The sequence below is a fragment of the Neolamprologus multifasciatus genome, chromosome 22 (assembly GCF_963576455.1).
Source record: "Neolamprologus multifasciatus chromosome 22, fNeoMul1.2, whole genome shotgun sequence".
NCBI lineage: Eukaryota > Metazoa > Chordata > Actinopteri > Cichliformes > Cichlidae > Neolamprologus > Neolamprologus multifasciatus.
In genome coordinates, this window is record NC_140459.1 from 10,451,496 (window position 1) to 10,467,578 (window position 16,083).

A 16,083-nucleotide genomic window follows, 5' to 3' on the forward strand; every position below is an offset into this window, starting at 1 on the left:
AGAGTTTTAATAGGAATGAGGAGGATTATGCATTTCTGTGCACATTTCTCTGAATGTGCCCCGTTTGTCTGACTGACCTACTTTATTGTTTTCATCATAAATCATTGAAAACATCTGAGAGCTCTGCAGGTAAATCCTTACAGAGACAGCTATACCTGTCACAAGGAGCTGAAAATGCACACAAGCTGTTTCTTAAATGCAACTGTTGAAAATGTAAATGCCTTTAATAAAGAATTATTTTTGTTAGAGAATGCTGTGTTTTGGGTTTGCTTTTGTTTTGTTTTTTTTACAGCTTTGTCTCTTACTAGCTGCTGCTTTGAGGACAGTTTTGTGCTGTAATTGCATCATAAATTAAATATGATGCAGGTCTGCATTATGAGGTTGGATGTGAGCATTTAAATTTCCTGTTCAAAGGTCATATTACTGCATTGGTTAGTACATGAACTTTACTTAAAAATAATGCTTAATTTATATCGTTTGATTGGGATCTTGTAATTTAAGTATGTCAAACGTTCAGTGTAATGCGAACTGGGCTGGTGTACATTTATACCAAGCACATTTTCCTTAACTATTTCACTGAACCGACATTCAGTCGGTTTCCACTAGATGGCGCAATGACACTTAATGTGTGGTGAAGTTCTTGTTTACTGGCAAACTTCTTCCGTTATCCACATTTCCAGAGTTTTAGTTATTTCAGTTATTAGGCTGGTAATTAAATTATAGTGAAGCTATTAATAAAATTAATATGTGAAAAAACATCAGCACAGAGAACAAAGTGTTTAGTTATGACATCGTTTTACTGGACGCTGAAAGTCTTAAATCTGGTGCATATCAGTCATCTAGCAACAAGAATTAAATGCTGTAGTGGATGTTAAACTTACTCAGAAATGCGGGGAAAATTTAATTTTTTTGCGTTCTGGAATATTTCTAAATATTATAGTGAATTTTTGATTAGGTTAATAATTTGTCAGGCCATCATCACCAATCAGCTATGTTTAACCCCTTCACCGCTGATCCTATGGTCCTCACACCAACCGTGACAAAAGTTTTCAGTTGCCCCCCTCCTCGACTCGTGTCACCTACCGCCCTCTTTTGTGTTTTTTCTAGCACCCCCCCCCCCCCCCCCCCCCCCCTCCTCACACCCGGCTCTATTCTCTGACTCATCCATACAAACTACTGCATCGTCTCTCAAAGTAACTCACTCCCCTCTGCACCTTCAGCCTGTCTCCTCTCTTCTCCTCTCCATCCATCTCTAACCCCTCAGCTGCAGCCAGACGTACAGCCCGAGCGCCATCATGCTCTGGAAATCCCGAACTAAAACTGACAACGCGCAGGTAAAGTTTTATCTTCATTGGTGGGCTCCGTGAGTCTGTTATGTTTTATATAGAAGCGCGTAAAAAGGTGCACACGTCTTTTTAAAATGTATTTATTTTTTATGTCAGAAGATAATTAAAGTCTGTTCAAACCGTGAAATACTCAATGTGTATTAAAAAAAGTTGAAACTATTAAAATAATTTAGATTTTTAAACCATCCCTCTTAAATTTCGTGCGTAAAAAGACTAACTTTTTAACGTAGACGTTAAAAGAATCACGGGAGATGATTTCCTTGTTGAAAATGGGAATTTTTGAGGGATATTTACTACTAATAAAACCCATCTGGAGTCTTACTTCGTGCGTAAAGTCTGCATGATGCTATTTTAAAAGGCAACAATAAAGCTAACGGTACAATCAGCGTGGGGCAAAACAAGCAAGCGAAGGAATATATCTCTTTAAGAGAAGTGGCTCCTCTCGACCCCTCCCCTTATTCTGCCGGGTGCGCGCAAAACCTATAAGTAGTGCGCTCATGGAGAGGCTGCAGGACTCTGTGTTGTGTTGTACGCGCGTGTTCGTATCTGGCAGTTGCTTTTCATCTGCGCGTAAAGAGCTCCGGCAGACAGAGAGATAAGGAAAAGTAAATATCAGCACCTCTGAATTGAATGGACCTTTAATAAAGGCCTGGATTACATCTGGGAACATTTTTTGTGACACCTTATGAGCCGGGGGAAGCCTTCGACTCCTGTTGAATTTTACATTTTGGGGATCTGTCCAGACTGGTCCAGATGTTAATCCACACCTATTCGGCTATGGTAAGTTAGACAGAGTCGTTCTGGGTTGGGTTTTTTTTTTTGAGTATTTTCAGGGCTGCTGGTGTCTGTTAGTCGTTACTGTAACACAAATTTACAAGGATTTTGTTTTTTGCATTAGAAATGTCAGTAAACCGTATAGAACGTGCGTAAAACAATTGCAGCTGGCGGTAAAACAAATTAACAAAATTGGAGTATATTAAGATACAGAAAGAGACTTAAACAGTGCGTTGAATTCTTTACATCAGCTGTCAGCTTACAGAGTAATAGTAATTTATGTTTATTGTTTTCTAAACCATATAAGATTTGTGGTTCAACCGTTGCTGTTAATTCGGTTTCCTGTAGAAGTGGTTCCAAAGAATCACAGATACTTCAAAAATTAGACTTTACTGACACTGCGCCGCGCATCTGTCCCAGAGATGCTCTTTGTCTGTCTGCACACGGTCACAGCAGCTGAGACAGTGACCATGAGGAGTCCACACGGTGGAAGGATGCTCATCTTTTTCTGTGTTTTGCAGTTTTTTATATAGAGAAAATTTGGGGAATAAAATTTGAAATGCACAAGTACGCACAATCAGTATGAGTAATTGTGGTACTGAATATCGACCTTGATCACAAATACGAAAGCCCATAATAATATTAATTTAAAGTTATTAGGTTGCATTTCTTTGAGAGATGATTTGAGTGGGTTTTAATGGCCTGGCAGCAGTCAGTCTCTCTGACATGTTTTATAGTTATGTACCAAAGCTGATCCCGGCTTACATTCTGTGCAGCCGGCCTCCGGGTTCTCCCAAGGATCTTAATAAAAACGCATGGGGAACCATCCCTGAGCCACTGTGGTCCCAGTCTCAGGAACAGTCTGCCTCAGGGAATGGTGGACTGCACCTCAGTGGAGATTTAAAAAAAAAAGAAAGAAAAGAAAGAAGAAGAAGAAGAAACCTGAAGACATAATTATTTTCACTTTTACTTAAGGTGTCTTCTCATTTGTGGTCCATCAGTTACCTTATAATCTTACCTTTCTTCTCTTTCTTTATTTTTTCTTTATTATTTATGACTCTCTTTTGTTGGCATTTTCGATATTTACAGTATATTTTTTAATTAAAAAAACATTTTGCTGTTTGTTGTTATAAAACTTTTGCAAATATCTGTTTGTCTGTTAATTGTTTTGCCCATTCTTTCCTTGTTGCCGAAATGCACTTTTTCATTCATCTGTGGGTGAAAGGCGGTGCACGAATAAAGCTGTGCCGGGCTGACCGATATCTGCTTTTAAGGCGGCATTTTTGGCAGGGAGATAATGGACATTGTTTCCACCACAACAGCATCGATCAGGTTGACCCAGCTTTGAGAAAAAAAAATCAAATTTCACCGGGATGTGTGTGTGTGTGCGTGTGAGCCCAAATGTAGGCTAGTGGACTACATGTTTGCACACACACACACACACACACACACACACACACACAGACAGCGTGAACATACTGGCATCTCTTTTAATAAGAGAGGTCAAACTTGTGAAGTCACATTGAATTATCGTTTGGTTTCGCGCGCCTTGCCAGCCTGAATGAACCCCTCTTTTGCTTTAATTTTCACTCGTGGGGTCAGTTTGTGTTTGTTGACGCAGTCCCTGATTATTTACAGATGGAGCCTCGTCCCGGAGCGACGTGCTGCTATTGTTATTGTTGCTGTGCGTTACCTGTCCTTTGTGCAGTTCCTTGGTGGCAGTGACCTTTCTGACACTTTTCAGCAGCGATGCCAAGGGCGTCTTCTGCCACGGCGCATCACTTCAAGCGCAGCTGCTATTTCCATCCGTCCCTAATGAAATGGAAATATTTATTTATGGATTCACGACTTTTATTTTTGACACATTAAAACTTTTTTTCATATTTTAATTTTGTGTTTTTGTGACTTATTTGTTTCTTTTATTTTTCCTTTTTAAAATCTCGATTCTTTTATGGAAATAACGCTTTGGTTTTAAAATATTTTTTTTTGATCTGAGCTCAATGTTTTTAACCTTGAAACTCTGAGCACGTTGAGCTCCTGATATGAAACAAACTTTCTGATTCTCTGCAGGACCGCGCAGACGGACTAAGCGGCTCTTCGCCGAGCGGGCGCCTTTCCCAGCTGTCCTCCCTGAACCAGGCCGCCTACTCCTCGGCTCCCCCGCTCTGCCACACTCCGGCCTCAGACTTCCAGCCTCCCTACTTTCCACCCCCCTATCCACAGTCTTCACTGCCATACTCTCAGAGCCAGGACTCTGCTTATTCCCACCTGTCAGACCCCTACCCCTCCATCAACTCCATCCATCAGCACCAGCAAGCAGCGTGGCACTCGCAGAGGTCGCGCTCCGAGGAAGGGGGGCTACTATCACAGTCTCACCGGGCTTTGAGCCTGGACCCCCGTCGGGAGTATCCAGCTGTCCCGCGGCTGCTGCACGGTCTCGGGGAAGGGGCTGCAGCTCTCGGAGACGGTCCTCTCGGGATGCACCTGGGACACCACGGCCTGGATGATCTTCAGGTGACTTTTTTTGTTTTTCCGCTTGTGTTGCGTTGGCACTGCTGCTCGAGAAGTCCGTGCGTAAAAGTGAATCGGCACACGATAAAGACGCACGCATTTTTTCTTAAAACGCTCGTATTTGTTGTGCTTCAATAATTATCCTTTATTATATTATTATTATTAAATTAGCGTATGTAAATAAATACTACTAAATTCTACTAAATTCTAGAAAACGCGCAGTGCGGCGAAAAGGCCTCAGGGCAATTTATCTTTAATTCCAAATAAGAGTTTATAAAGATGCAGGTCACACTAAAACATCTACATAAAAAGCGAAACGTGTAATTAACAACTCTGGTAATTAATTTAAAATTATTTTTTATGTTATTTATTTGTCTTTTTATTTTTTTAAACACCTTCAGAGCTGCAGTTTTATATTTTTCCCTAAAAATTGATACTTTAATTTTAGCGTCTGACACCGAAACAGCAAAGGAAACAGCAGCACGCTGATTTCTCAAGACAAGAAAAAAAATAGTCTTTAAATTTCTAAATCTCTACATCTTACAGTTGTCTGTTTTCCTGCTTTATCCGTTTGTGCTGGACATGATCAATAACGACATGTCTTAGATGTTTTTTTTGTATCAGTTAATGTTTCAGTTTTCAGTTTTATTACTTGAAATCTTTTTGTATATAAGTTTTTTTTCTAAGCTTTTTTTTAATGGATTATCCACAATAAAAACGATACCCTAAAATATGAATATAAAAAACTGCATTCCTTAAATGAATGATTGCAATTTGGCCTCACTCCATTTTATTATCCACTCCAGCATTATCCTCCGTCTCGCGCAGACACAAAGTGATTCTGCAGCCTTTTTGCCTTCTGCAGGTTTTTAGGGGGAGAAGAATAGTTTCTATGGTTTATTGAGCAGTCAGCTTCCCTGCAGCAGGTGCAGCTGCAGACGCTGTTTGTTGCCTCCTCGCAGAAGAAAAAAAAAACACACACACAGACACACACACACACCGAGACCAATTGATCTGCACGGTCATTAATAGAAAAGAAACGTCTGAGAGGAGCGCTGGGCGAGGAGTCAACCCGGGCATGTTGCTGTTAAACGCTCCCACTTGACAGGGACTTTTATTTGATTAATGGATTATATCCTCCGCGTTTGAACCCTCTCATAGTGTCAGCACAAAGGAGGCAACATGAGACTCGGGCCCTGCAACATGATTTTACTTTCAATCAGAGAAAACTTAAATTGTTTCTAATTTAGTCTTTGAATCGCTGAGCCACACTTCACTTATCAGTAAATCGCATTTTCTTATGATTTAAAAAGATAGATTTATTTCTTTTTACCTAACACATATTATGCAGATGTATTAATGATTTTTATGTTGCTTTTTCTGTCCAAAAAACAGCCTTTGTTCCAAACGTTTTATTGCTTTAGGCTTAAAAGAATTGAAATGAAGTGACATGTCTTCTTTTTGATTAAAAAGAAATGTAAACTGCTTTGTGCGTCACAACTTCAACTCATTTACTTTCTCTGTTGCACAAAGCAACTTGCACTAAATCAAATTTGCTTTTATTATTTACTTGGATATTGATGGTGCTCATATGTGCTGTGAGGGGAAAGTAAATGTTGGACCTTCCATCTTGCTTTGGCCTGAGAGAGACAAGCTGTATATCTCTGTGTGTGTCTCTGTGTGTGAGTGTGTGGTGGCTCTGAGGCCGGTGGATAAATGATAGTGACTGTCTGTCTGTCTGACACAGGGAATGGAGGAAGGATCAGCCTTGGGCATCCTCGACCACTCTGTCATTAAAAAAGGTAAGAGGTAGAAGAGCTGCGTGTGTGTCTGTGTGTGCACGTGTGTATGTGTGTGTGTCAGAGAGCAAGAGAGAAAAGATCAATTGTGTATGTGTGCATTTGTGTCTAAGTGTGCACCTATATAATTGTGCCATACACGCTGAAGGGGATTTTGTGTTTAGGGGCACTCCAACACCAGCTTCTCTCACTCTCTTGCACTCTCTCTCTCTCTTACACACACACACACACGCACACATGAACACACACTCTCACACACACTATAAATAATTCTGTTTTGCTATTTCATTTGAAGTCAAGAAGTCCTCTAATACTCAGCTGCAGACTTCACCCCAAAGGCACACATTCTTAATGAACTGTTCATGGTCATATGAGAGTGTGTACGTGTGTGTGTCTGTGTGTGTGTGTGTGTGTTAGGCTTAGAGTGAGGAGCAGAGAGAAGTGGGGCAAGGAAGAAAAGGGAGGGGAACATGATAAAAGAGGAGTTGTGGGGAAATTTGCAGAGTATGATCACACTAATATTACCGACTCCGAGTGGCAGAAGACACAGGGGCACGATTAGAAAATTCATGTTGGATTTGTAGCTGGTGTCGAGCGCGATGCTTTGAAAACAGATAGACGCCCTGCTCAGGTGCATTTTTTTTTAAAAGGGAGGTTTTGCACAAAAACAGGCTAAAGATGGCACCCGCTGTGTTATGAAATGACTGACAGAATAAGAGAAATAACACTTAAGCAACGTTGGTTCTTTGTTGTATTTCTTTAGAACGAGAAAAACTTCAAATTTAAACATGCATGCACAATAAAAAACAAAAACAAAACAAAAACATTCTGTGCTTCTTTTACTGCACAAAACCTTAAGAATCCTAACTGGTCTGGCCGTCCACACCTTAAAGTTTCCCCTGAAACTGCCGCTTGATTCAGTGTAATTTGCCAAATCAAGCCCTGGGAGCGGCTTTACACATTTCTGGTTTCATTCAGACTCCCTGAATCTCTCTGCTGCAGTCATCTGATGAAGTGACAGTGATTCCACTTGTTTGCCAAACGCTTAGAATTGATCAATTACCGCAGCGAGACTCTCCACGGCGAGCACTCGCAGCAGATAGCAGAGCAAACCTAGAGCCCTCATGAATAAGAAAATCCATAAGGGAGAAAAAAATGAGATAGAGTATAAGGGGGGAAGAAGACAAGCAAGGAGGGAGAAGGGGGGGGTACGACAAGTGGGAGGCACACGAAAGAGTCAAGCAAGAGAGTGAAAGATGATAAGAGAAAAGAGAGGGAGGGGCAGGGAGATGACAAAGGAGGGGAGCTTTGGAGAAAAACTCTGCTGCTCTGCGGCCTCGTCGCCTGGTTAATCGGCTCGTTGTGAATGAGGCGATTTTAGAGATTGTGTTCAGTTTGGAGGGAATCTGCGCTGCACAGCGGGGAGTTGCAAAGAGGCCACCCGCCGTTGCGCACCCTCTCAGTGCAACGAGGGAGCTGGCACGCCAGCGTTAGTACAGTTTTACAGACAATGTTTCTTTCAAAAGACTGAAAGGAGAAGATAGATTGCAGAGCCATGAGGCATGGAACGACCACAGGAAGTGACGCTGAGGGAATTATTATTACATGAGTTAAATAAGTCCTCAACTTCAACCTTCAACTAAAAGATCTGATTCTTTCACATGAAAGAGACGTACGTGCAGATTGATTCAAGGTTTCTTTAACCAGAGATTCTTTTGGATTTCTAAGCTCTTTGCTTCATTTTATTCCTTAACCTTCAAGATTTTGAGTCCTCATCATTGAGGACAGCTAAGCCTAACACTGTGTGCTATCGGAGTACGCCTTCTTCTTCTTCTCCTTCGGATGTTCCCTTCAGCGATTGCCTGCTTGACTGATTTGCTTCCATCTCATCCTCTGTCACACCAACCCTCTGCATCTCCTTGGTATCTGAATATGAGATTTTTGACTAATTAGTAATAATTATAAGACTCAAAATGATGAGCATCAAAATCTATTTATGCTCCCCTCCACAAAAATATTGGCTTAGGATTTAAAGTTTCTCGTCATCATCATCATCATCGGTGAAACTCAGACTAGAGATTTAACTGTGTGTATCTCACCTTAAAGGACTGGATCTCCTAAATTAAAATATATAAAATAAAACAACATATTTCCATGTTCTTTGATCGCTTAAAGCGCTCATCACAAACCACATAATCCCCATTTTGAGACTATCCAGGGACCTTTATAGCCTGTCAGCCCTCATTTCGCTCTCTCTGTCTTCATTTCCTGTCCTCTCTCTACCGTTAACTCTGTATAAACATGTCAATCTCTCTCACATCGCTTCACTAAATCCCAACAGTTTGAGTTTATTGTTGATTTTGCATGCACAACATTGCAGTGAAGGAGGTTGGAAATATGTTTGTGCTGCTTATATTCAAATTTAAAAGCAAAATAATTCGCCAAAGACAGTCTCTTCATAACTCTGGATGACATGTAGTTAGCAGTTTTTATTACTGTGCACATAAATCGTTTCTAAAGGAGCATGCTGATGTCATTTGGCCACAGTGTGCGAATACGGAGAAAACTGAACCTGTGGCAGGAGGCAAAAATTATAGACATATAAATCTGAAAACACTAAAGATTAAAGCACAATGAGAACACATTAAACAGACGAGGAGCAGATCTAAGGACTCTTTGTATCCTTCCAAGGAAATGCAGTCTCAAAGCAAATCGGTTGACTTCCTTCACTCTTCTCAATTCAGAGGATTTCTGCTCAAATAGAAAGTAATTTCATCATCGCCCAACATAAACATTGGAGAAAACAAAATCTGCCCCTGCCCTTGCTGCTCAGGTAGCAACAGGTACACTGAGTGTTACACCTGAGTAGCCTTCGATTGCTGACTCTGGCCAGTCACCTGAAGGTTTCTCTGTGTAACTTCTTAACTCGATTTAAAATATTTAAGTGCAAATTGAGCTCTTCGAGGTGCGAAGCGAAGCTATTTAAGAATGCGCAGTTAAAATGCAACCACCTGCAGCTTAAGGAACAGAATCAACAAGCAGCGCTCCAGAATTAGAGCTGTCGACGCAGGGGAGAACATTGCACTGAATAGATTAATCAGGAGGGGAGGAGCACGCTGTCACACAGTCATTCACACAACACAATCGTCGCCACACATGACATATGTCAAGATTGATGATCTGTATCCTTTTATCCCTCCTCATCCAGTCTTTGTCGCTTTAATAATCACCTTTCATCCCCCTTTTGCCCCACAGTTCCCATCCCGTCCAAGCTGAACGGCTCGTCCCTGTCCGCCTTGTCCATCGGTAAGGAGGGTCTCGGAGTGGGGTGCGTCTCCAACCCGGCAGAGGTCTTCTGTTCAGTCCCGGGTCGCCTGTCGCTGCTCAGCTCCACCTCCAAGTACAAGGTGACAGTTGGGGAGGTGCAGAGACGCCTCTCCCCACCTGAGTGCCTCAACGCTTCTCTGCTGGGAGGAGTCCTCCGCAGGTGAGAAGCAGACGGGGAACGAGAGGGTGCGACTTAGATGTAAAGATGTTTTTATTTAGTTGGGCTTTAAAGATTAAAGCACAAGAAACCACAAACCTTTTCTTTTTTTAATGAATGGAAAAATGCTAACTTTACCTCATTAGGACCCAAAAATGCGGTAAAACGGAGCAGTCCTCAGCAGGAGCATCTGTTACTGGTTGAACTGGTTGAATTTGATCTTCTGTAACAGGGATGTCACACTAATTTTACATCATGGGCTACATGAAACCCAGTTTGATCTTAAGTAAGGGGTCAGACCAGTGAAACTCTTCTTTCTGTCAGTGTAAAGAAGTTTAACTACACATTTAATCCCAGAGATAAGAAGAAGCGCAGTTCTGACAGCCCGACTCTTTTGACTTAATTTGTAAGAAATTAATATGTAAAATTGCAGAAAAGATTTTGGTAGCTTTCAAGTCAAAGACTGTTAGGTAATTATAAAACAGAAAGTTTTTGTTAATTCATAGAAAATGTAAAAAATAAAAATAAAAAATCTGTATAGAATTATAAATTTCTGTATTTGACGGTGAAAAAACAGGAACTATTCTGTCATTTAAATGTTTATAATTAATAAATTTCTTTTGTATAGTATGAATGTCCATGGAGGAGATCTTCATCTGTAAGAAAAAGCTCCAAAACATGATACAAAATACAGTTTAAAGTCCATAATCATATTTGCCCTTCTCTAAATTTTCATGGGCTCCCCTTTGTGCTGGATTGAAGTCTTTGCCGGACCCATTCTCGCCCCTGGGCCTTATGTTTGATACCCCTACTATATAATACGCTTTACCTACTAGGTGCTGCTTTATGACACAACACAAAGGAGGAAAATGCACATGTGACTTGTTTATCTTCTTCAGAGAGGTATGAAAAAACCAAACAATAACCAGGATTTATGGGAAATGTAGTCTAGAAACACAACAGCACAAGAAAACTACACAGGAACTACATTTTCCGTATTTTTGACCTTTGAACGTGGGATCAAGTTACCACTCCAGTCAGGCTCTTGGTAGAAACTTATTTTATTATCAAATAGAGGAGAAATAATAAACGAGGACCGACAATGACCATGATATTTAAAAATGAAATATTTATATAATGGCAATAATAAACAGAGTCTAATAATGTTTAATATTATGATATTATGAATTATGAATCACGCAGCTGTCATTTCAGTTCTCTCTTTTGCACTTCATTAATATCTCTATTGTGAATTCTTTTTGGCCACATTAATCATGTCGCGTTAGTTATTGTAACGGTCTCACTCTTTACAATACACGCCATACATTAGGACGTTTCTGCTTTCAGCTTTTCAGAATAAGATTGATTTTAGTCTAACTACAGGACCAGCGCCGAGGACCCAAAATGGGTCATGAGACTAAATCACAAGAGAAGCAATGCGGTTTAATGAACTACGGCCTCGGGGCGAGAGAACAACTTCGTGATTTGAGTTGCAGGCTGAAATACTTTGAGAGGACATAATTAAAAGATCTAAAGGGCCGTAAAAACCCAGCGCCTCCCCTGCAGAGAGATACAGATACCCCAGTGATAACAATACATCGCTGCCTATCACTTTGAGGTACCTCTGCTTAATCCACTTTATGCTTTTGCAGATTAAGAAATGAACCCTATTCCAATGATTTGGTACCTGGTTACTTTGGAAATTGGTGCAGTGTTGCAGATTTTTTAAGATATTTGTTTTATTCTGTATGTTTGTTATGATTTGGTTCATTTTTATCTCCTGTAAGAAATTAATATGTTAACGTGTAAAACATTACAGTTTGTAAATTGGCTTAAACTCACATATGATGCATAAATTGGTCCCTATTTCATACTAATATGAAATGTAGAAAGATTTAAGGGATTTTTTGATAACTATGCTTCTTCTAAAGTAGTATTTTTAATGCAGAATATCTTTTTACACTGTAGAATTACTTATTTCATATATTACTGCCCATCATCTACCTTAAATTTAAAGGTTATTGCAAAGAAAATCGTATGTGTCTCCAAACATAAAGTCTATATGAATTATGTGATTGAGGTCTGAAGAGCTTTAATAAATCAACAATGAGCAGGATTCATTGGCTTTAAATTTTACTCAAATATAAAGAGGCAAAGCAGAAAAACATGGAGAAGAATACTGGATAGTATCGGAGCTGACAGGGAACATAGGGAGAGTTTAGCTTCGTGCACACACACACGTACAGAGGGACACACAGAAGCACGCCACAACAAAAGTCATAAAGACAAACACACTCGCACGCACGCACGCACGCACACACACAAATACACAAGAAGCATCTCCTAAAACTGCTCCCTCTGTTTCCCTGTCCCCCCCTCAGGGCGAAGTCAAAGAATGGTGGCCGCTGTCTGAGAGAGCGTCTGGAGAAGATTGGCCTCAACCTGCCCGCCGGGCGACGCAAGGCAGCCAACGTCACTCTGCTAACATCTCTAGTGGAGGGTAGGAAAAACACACATGCAAACACACACACACATATATACACAGAGGCACGTACACATATACAGTGACCTGCATACATCCTGACAGATAGAGACACATATTCACACAGAAAAATCCCTGCGTGAGCACACATGAATAAACAGCCACAGCATGGATGGCTGCATGCGTGCGCGCGAGTGCACGCACATACACACACACACACACACACAAACACACACAGACATGGAGGGTGTCCTTTAAAAAACTGCAGCTGTAGCCAGAGAGCAGTGAACTGTTTGAGTGGTGAAAGTGAGCGAAGTGGTTAGTGAGTTTATCTTGACCTGACCCGAACAGTCAGTTGTGTATATTTAAAAGTCTTTATCTGAATAATTACTTGATTTAAGCTAAACTGAAGCCCTGAACGTGAACCCCCCCCCCCCCCATAAATTCATGTGCAAATTTCAGCTCGAGCTCCTTTTTAATCTAAACTCCCTCTTCTCCCCGTCCAGGTGAGGCCGTCCATCTGGCGCGGGATTTCGGTTACGTGTGTGAAACAGAGTTCCCAGCCAGAGCCACGGCCGAGTATCTGTGCAGGCAGAGCGAGCCGGACCAGCTCCCAACGCGACGCAGCATGCTGCTCGCCACCAAGTGAGTGGCTGGTCTCTTCTTCTGCTCATTTCACTCTTGAGTTAATCTTGCATGAAATAGCTTTTAAAGCGTGAGGCTGGTGATTTTCAACGTTTCTTCTTGCTTTCAACTAGTCTCGTACAAAAACCAGCGCCATTCTGTTTCTCAGAAGTGGTCAGACATGAACATTTAAAAAGTTAGTTTGTGTGTTGTTTGTGGACTGCAAGAAGAATGATGAGATCATTATAGTTGCCATTTAAAGAGAACTCCTGTTAGATATGAAGGTCTAACAGATCACAGTCGAATGCTTCTAAATGTAGTCAATTTATCACATCTAAATTACTTAAATGAAATTTAAATAAACTCTTTATTTTACTGGGTCTTAGTTTAGCCCCTCAGTTCATCCTCTGTCTCTTTTACTTCTATTCAAGTTGTCTTTCTTCTGATTGGCTGCCCTAAAATTACCATATCAGGGCTATTCCCTCTCAATGACATCATCGCGAGCCAATAGTTGAAAAAAATGCCTGAAACTGATCATTTGGAGCACTTTGAAGCCTTTAGACTGATGGCCATTAATTTGACCATATTTAAGATAAAGATACCTGGATGTAAAGGTGTGAATGCATAAAAGAAAATACAGAAAAGAATAACAAGTTTATGAAAAACATTTTAACAAACGTTCTGCACTTTTTAAAATGCCGTGTGTATGTGAAAAATGTGTGTGCATATGAGTGTGTTTGGTGTTTGTGTCGGTGGACTGGGGTGGACGACACTGACGGCTGATCTTGTTTCTTCTCAGGGAAATCTGTAAAGAGTTTGTGGACCTCATGTCCCAGGACCGCTCCCCGCTCGGTGCCAGTCGACCCACCCCCTGCCTGGAGCCGGGCGTCCAGGGAAGCCTCACCCACTTCAGCCTGCTCACCCACGGCTTCGGTACACCCGCCATCTGCGCGGCGCTCTCCGCCTTCCAGAGCTACCTGATGGAGGCGATCAAATTGCTGGACAAAGGAGAGGGTGGAGGGAAGAGCCACCACGACAAGGAGATGAAGCACCGCAAATAGAGGGAGGGGAACACACGTGTGGATGAATGCATGGATGGATGAGAGGCAGAAGGGAAGAGAAAAGAGGGAGAAAAGACTTGACTGACACCCTCTGCATCTTTACCTTTGCCCTCAGGATACAAACTGAGACTTTTACCTCCTTGAAACCTCTATAGCCCCTCCCCTCTCACTGAGGAGGTGGGGCTTATGATGATATCTGTACTGTAATGTGTGTCCACAGCCACCTCGCTCAAAATGACGCATGGACCTCTCTTCTCAGTAGCTGGTTGGTGTCACGATGGCGTCTTTTCAGGATGAGTTTCCACTTATGGCAGTATGCTTTTGGTTATTTCCCCCTGCCTTTTATTTACTTTGGTAAACATGCCACTATTATGTGTGTGTTAGAAGCCCCCACTGTCATCTCACACACACACACACACACACACACACGCACACACAGAAAGTTTGAACTGAACTCATCTGGGAAGCGCCATAAGCCATATCCGAGACAAAAACCTGCTCTTTGCCCCTCTCTGGAACTTTGGAAGCCTTTTTGATCCATCCGATTGGACAAACCCAGCTTCCATTTGTAGTCCTTCATGGTGGGTGGTCATGGGAAATCGAGTTCTCTGGATTCTCTAGCAGCAAGGGTGAAGGAAGGCACGAGAGGCAGCTAAAGAAGATTTGTTTTCTTTTATTTTGAAGTACTGCGTGTTGGTAACTTAAGAAAATAACACAAATCATTTTGTACTTTCTGTGTATGTTTATTATTAATGTTATTACTGTTGTTATTATTATTGTATTACAGCATAAATGTAATATATTATTAAAGAATTAAGAACTGAGTGGTGGAGTTTCTCGTTTTTGATACAGTATAAAACAACAACAACAGCACCTTGAGGTGCAGCTGAATGGTACTGGCCACTGCTTTTATTTGCCTTGATTGTAAATCGCTGTGCCTTTTATTGTTATTGATCCTCATGGGCAAAGTTCCAACAGAAATGTCATAGCAAGGACTGCATGCAACACCTAAAGCTGCAGTAGGCAAAAATCTGCACGAGGCACAATAAATCCTAAATTTGAGGAAGAAACAAAGAAAAAAACCCAGCCTGGCTCCCCTACCTCCCACCAGATGAGCACAGGGACAATGTATGTGCTTTATAAGAGGTAACGCATAAGAGCATACTGACTCCTGGCTTCACGCATGACTTAGACCCTGCTCTCAGAGGTGAAAGTCTTCAGAGTGTCAAACCAAATTGGCTAAAATCTTCAGTTACAGGCCAGTTTTTCTAAAGCTTGAAAGCAGAGCCCAGACGAGATGCAGGAGTCTACTTCACTCTCAGAAAAAAATGTCACAAAGCAATCACCCCGAGCCCAAAGTGACGCCGTTAGGACCAAAAGCCCAAACCCAAAAGAAAAGTTACATTTACATTATTAAACAGAAAATCAGTAGATGTTAGGATCAGTCTGTCAATGATAAATTTCAACAGCAGCCAGATACTGCTAAAAAAAGAAAAGAAAATGAAAGGAAAACATTTTAATCAGAGAATCAAGTCAGTAAATATTCTGGGATATTGATGTGGTCAGCTAAGTAGCAGAGGGGGTTGTTAATCGGTTTCAGCTGCTTTGGTGTTAATGAAGTTAAAAACAGGTGCACTTGAGGGGCAACAATTAGACAACCCCCAAAACAGTGGCTAGGGGTCAGCGTACCTACTGGTAGCACGAGGCGATACTTGGACCCTACAGAGTGTGGGTTAGGTAATCTGGCTCCTCTGGGATGGCACATAAATAGAGGTCATTTCCACAAGTTTAGCCGTGTCTCACCACAGTCTCAAAAGAAGGACAGTTACCCAAGAGAGCTGGAGAGGGGAGGGAAATGTTAACCCATTAGCAGCACCGGAATCTGCTCCTTTGTCCAAAGAGGAAAATGATGAGCACTGCACCTGTTTTCCTCCCCTCACCTTCAACCGGTCTCAAAAGATAGCTGCCCCTCCCTGTGCCTGGTTCTGCCAGGTTTTTCTTC

The 16,083-nt window shown here is 41.5% G+C and overlaps 1 protein-coding gene across 2 annotated transcripts; it reads left to right on the top strand.

Moving 5' to 3' along the window:
- The first annotated feature begins 95 nt into the window (after window positions 1-95).
- tfap2e (transcription factor AP-2 epsilon) lies at window positions 96-14,905 on the top strand. 2 transcript variants are annotated; one of them, XM_085149085.1, is made up of 7 exons: window positions 96-1,334; window positions 4,191-4,634; window positions 6,379-6,433; window positions 9,686-9,917; window positions 12,296-12,414; window positions 12,903-13,041; window positions 13,820-14,905. In XM_085149085.1, the coding sequence occupies exons 1-7, from the start codon at window positions 1,296-1,298 to the stop codon at window positions 14,079-14,081; spliced, it is 1,290 nt and encodes a 429-aa protein (XP_085005211.1). In that variant the 5' UTR covers window positions 96-1,295; the 3' UTR covers window positions 14,082-14,905. The 2 variants fall into 2 exon arrangements, with proteins under 2 accessions (XP_085005211.1, XP_085005212.1); XM_085149086.1 differs by lacking the exon at window positions 96-1,334 and adding an exon at window positions 1,368-2,126.
- The last annotated feature ends 1,178 nt before the right edge of the window (window positions 14,906-16,083 follow it).